This window comes from Fundulus heteroclitus, chromosome 10 (assembly GCF_011125445.2).
Source record: "Fundulus heteroclitus isolate FHET01 chromosome 10, MU-UCD_Fhet_4.1, whole genome shotgun sequence".
In the NCBI taxonomy this organism is placed as follows: Eukaryota; Metazoa; Chordata; class Actinopteri; order Cyprinodontiformes; family Fundulidae; genus Fundulus; species Fundulus heteroclitus.
Genome location: NC_046370.1, coordinates 1,825,477 through 1,829,253, shown reverse-complemented (window position 1 = coordinate 1,829,253; position 3,777 = coordinate 1,825,477). Strand labels below are relative to the sequence as shown.

The 3,777-nt window shown below is 41.9% G+C and overlaps 1 protein-coding gene across 4 annotated transcripts in view; it reads right to left on the bottom strand.

The window, feature by feature from the left end:
* Nucleotides 1–3,304, bottom strand: part of mto1 (mitochondrial tRNA translation optimization 1) — a 21,625-nt gene extending 18,321 nt beyond the window's left edge. The window contains exons 1-4 of one of the 4 annotated variants that reach the window (XM_036141772.1): nt 3,196–3,304; nt 1,502–1,704; nt 801–1,000; nt 598–715 (exon numbers count right to left, since the gene is read on the bottom strand). In XM_036141772.1, the coding sequence (XP_035997665.1) occupies nt 598–715; nt 801–1,000; nt 1,502–1,700 (517 nt within the window). In that variant the 5' untranslated portion in view covers nt 1,701–1,704; nt 3,196–3,304. The other 3 variants (XM_036141771.1, XM_021309453.2, XM_036141773.1) reach the window with 3 other exon arrangements.
* Between the last annotated feature and the right edge of the window lie 473 nt (nt 3,305–3,777).

Here is a 3,777-nt window from a genome sequence, read left to right as displayed (position 1 = left end):
TTCTAAGATATGAGGACGCTTTCATTTTAGATGCGGTTGTTATTAGACTTTATGCAGAATATGTATTTCTAAAAGCAATGCTTGATTTTTGCTAATAAAAAGCCAAATTAGTTGCACAGTGTCCCTTTAAGGAAGGAAGGACAGACAATAGACAAATGCACTGACAGATGTACAGAACTGTTTCATCATTACAGTAAAATTATTTTTCTCAATGGAGAAAAACATCTAAAAACATTTCAGACGCTCCTGAATGAAATGCTCAAAGTGATCAAACAGGAAAATAATAATTTCTCAGAATATTAAAAGGGTTTTATCAGGCTGCATATATATTCCACTGATCCACAGCGTTTGTGGATTTTAGACTTAGACAGCTTTGTCATTTTGTATGCACAAAGTGCGTACAGAACGAAATTTCGTTTGCATACAGCTTGAAAAATCACAGTAAATTGCACTAAATTTCATGCCCAACATGTTTAATGTGATTTATCTGAGGCGTTTGTTAATAGGATCCAGCAAATAAACCTTAACAACAGATCAGTGATCATTTAAAGCTGTAAGTCACCGTGTGTGAATTTATTAGCTCAATGTGATGTATACCCAAACGTATCCCTGTAACTCTGTGGCGTCCAGGCTCTTCAGGATTTGGATCGGTCACCAGCAGCTCCTCCACTGAGCCCTCCAGCACCTCCAGCCTGGGAGTGGACAGCAGCTCTGCCTGCTCACAGAGCAGCGGAGAGACCAACAGTCACTGAAAAGCTTTTAAACTTCTAAAAAACAGAACATAAACGCGTGCAGTGTACCTGGATGAACTCCCGGTAGCGCTGGCGGTCCAGCTGGGCTCTCGGCCCCCACACGGCGGGGCCTTTCCTGCGATTCAGGATGGAGAAATGAATCCCAGCCCAGTCTCCAGCTCGACCGCAGAGCCCATCCAGAGCATCTATCTCCCTCACCAGATGGCCCTTACCGACTCCTCCCAGAGACGGGTTACAGGACAGGGCGCCTGTGGGGAAAGGGGACAGAATGAGATACGCTGCGTCCCGTTTTCACAACGTTCACCCAGCTTCCAACAAACCCACCCACTACCATCTAATGTAGAACAGATTACTGGATCAATGTGTGCTTCTGTGCTTTTTTGTCTCTCTTGTTGTGTCTCTGCTCTGTCTTCTCTAAGCCCCAGTCGGTCGAGGCAGATGACCGTTCATACTGAGCCCGGTTCTGCCGGAGGTTTTTCTTCCCACTGTCGCTTCATGCTTGCACAGTATGAGGGATTGCTGCAAAGCCATGTACAATGCAGATGACTGTCCCTGTGGCTCTACGCTTCTCCAGGAGTGAATGCTGCTTGTTGGGACTTTGATGCAATCAACTGGTTTCCTTATATAGGACATTTTTGACCAATCTGTATAATATGATTGAATTTGACTTTGTAAAGTGCCTTGAGATGACATGTTTCATGATTTGGCGCTATATAAATAAAATTTAATTGAATTGAAATTCCTCTCACCGATTGTGTGCGTTTTCTGCGTGACCAGTAGCGTCTCCGCTCCCACTCGGGCTGCTGCAGCCGCCGCCTCGGTTCCGGCGTGGCCTCCACCCACCACGATGACATCGTACCGCTGTCTGTGGACGTGACTGGTCCTCTTTGTAACCGGAGGCAAGATGTTCCGCACTGGGAGCAGCTTCCTCGTCAACATGCGAGACATACGCCTGTCGGAGAGTCGCAGGTGTGAATTCAATGAGAATAAACATTTCTCAGTGCAAAAATGGAACTAAAAATAAGAAAATCTTTCTTGAAATGAAAGCATTTTTCCTTTATTTGAGCAGGTAAATGAGACTATTGCCAATGGAATAAGATTTTTGCATTTAAAATAGGAACAATTCATCTCCATCATCTTATTTCAAGTGCAGGATATCTAATTATCTTATTTTAGGGGTAAAAATATTCATTCCATTGGCCAATAGTCTTGTTCACCTGCTCAAATCAAGGGCAAATACATTAATTTCAGGAAGAATTTTACTTATTTTTAGTTCTGTTTTTGCAGTGCTTCAAAAGCTACCTTTGCACTTTCAATTCCATCAAATCTGACTGTAGACAGTTTTTATTCTTACTTTCTTTATACAGTATTCTGCTGATTATGTGGCCTCCTATAGCAAAACAGTATGGTGTTAGACTGTAATTGGTTAGAAGGAGGAAAACGTTCAGAAAAATCACGCATATTTGTATTTTATGGCAAGAACTGAGCTTTATAATGACCAAAAAAAATAAAGAAGTACATATTTCAAATGTTTTGTGTCTGAGGGATTACATTAAGGGGCCCCAAAGGATAAATACTTATATAAAAGGTGTAAAAAACAATAGCTAATTTTCTTTTACAATGTATAATTTGGTTCTGTTTACACCGGGGTTGATCCAAACCATTTATTCTCAGGTGAACCAGCAGCGAAGAGCATCTTTATAACATTAGAAATAATGCTTGCAAATATTGAAACCAGAAGATAGTATATCACAGCCACAGATGAATAATCAAAACAAAAAGCAAAGTCGACAAGAATATATGTAGTTTACCTACATTTTTTTTGTAATTTAACGTAATTAAAAATAATTACGGATACTTACAGTTGGTCAGACAAAAATAAATTCGTTATTTAGCTTAGTTTCGTAGTCGATCCCAACAGGAAACTGAGACTAAGTTGTTGGAAATCTGTGAAACTCCTGCTATGTTACACAAACGCTCTACATGGAGGCTGCCATGTTGTTTGGAGCGCGGAGCCGTAATGCCTGTCATATACGCGCAAGCACTTTTTTTGTGTGTGCGCGCGCGTGTCAATGATCTTTTTGTATGATTTGAAATATATTTAAACTTAATTCCTGGAGTTGTAGAAACAGGGTAAAAAACGCTTTGACCGACATGTAAAAGTGGAGGGAAAATGTAAAATCGATCGTCATCAAACGATAACGCTGTACGCGAATAATGACAGTATTGTGTGTGCCACGTGTAAAATTTAGGATGCACCAACTGTTGTTTTAGATCGCCTGTTTTTTTTGTTTTTTTTTATATACACCTGTGTGGCTCAAAGCGTGGATTAATGAAGTCGTTGTGTCCTCTCGCCGGTACGTGAAAAAAGCACGTCAACGCCCCCTCCCCCTTCCAGCCGGTTTCCAGTCAGCCGCGCGCGGATTGAGTCAAGTGAGCCTACCGAAAGGTGGTGTTGACCGACCGCAGCAGGTTTTCTCCGAGAAACCTGAACACTTCCGACCTTCCGAGGCGACTGACAGTCACGTCGAGCCCTTAGTTTGTAACGGAGGAGCCAGCGGTGCCGAAGTCGAGGCGACAGGACAGAGGGAAGAAAAGTAAATCCCGGAGCGAAAGCGTCCGAAGTGAGCCTGGGGGATCAAAGCTAATGCTAACTTAGCCAGCTAAAAGAAAAAAAAAGAAAGAAAATTACATGGAAGCTGTTGTTCTTTAAGCAGTTGTGGGCTTTTTTTAAAAAACGTAACTCCAGGGGTGGGTTACAAAAATAGTAAGTAACGGAGAATTTTAAGTTAAATGTTATAATTAATTTTATTTTCAGCGAGGTTTGCCTCAACACTGTAGGCCACAAGCGACTGGTGTTGAGTAGCTTCAGTGGCCGGGGTGTTGTTTTTTTTTCTTCTTCTTCTTCTCTACGGTTACCCCGGCTCTTCACGCTTTAGGGCAGCTGCTATTTGCTAAAGCTAGTTGGCTTTACACCAGCTTCTTTCGGGAGATTTCAGTTTTTTTTATTAAGTTAGCTCCAAGC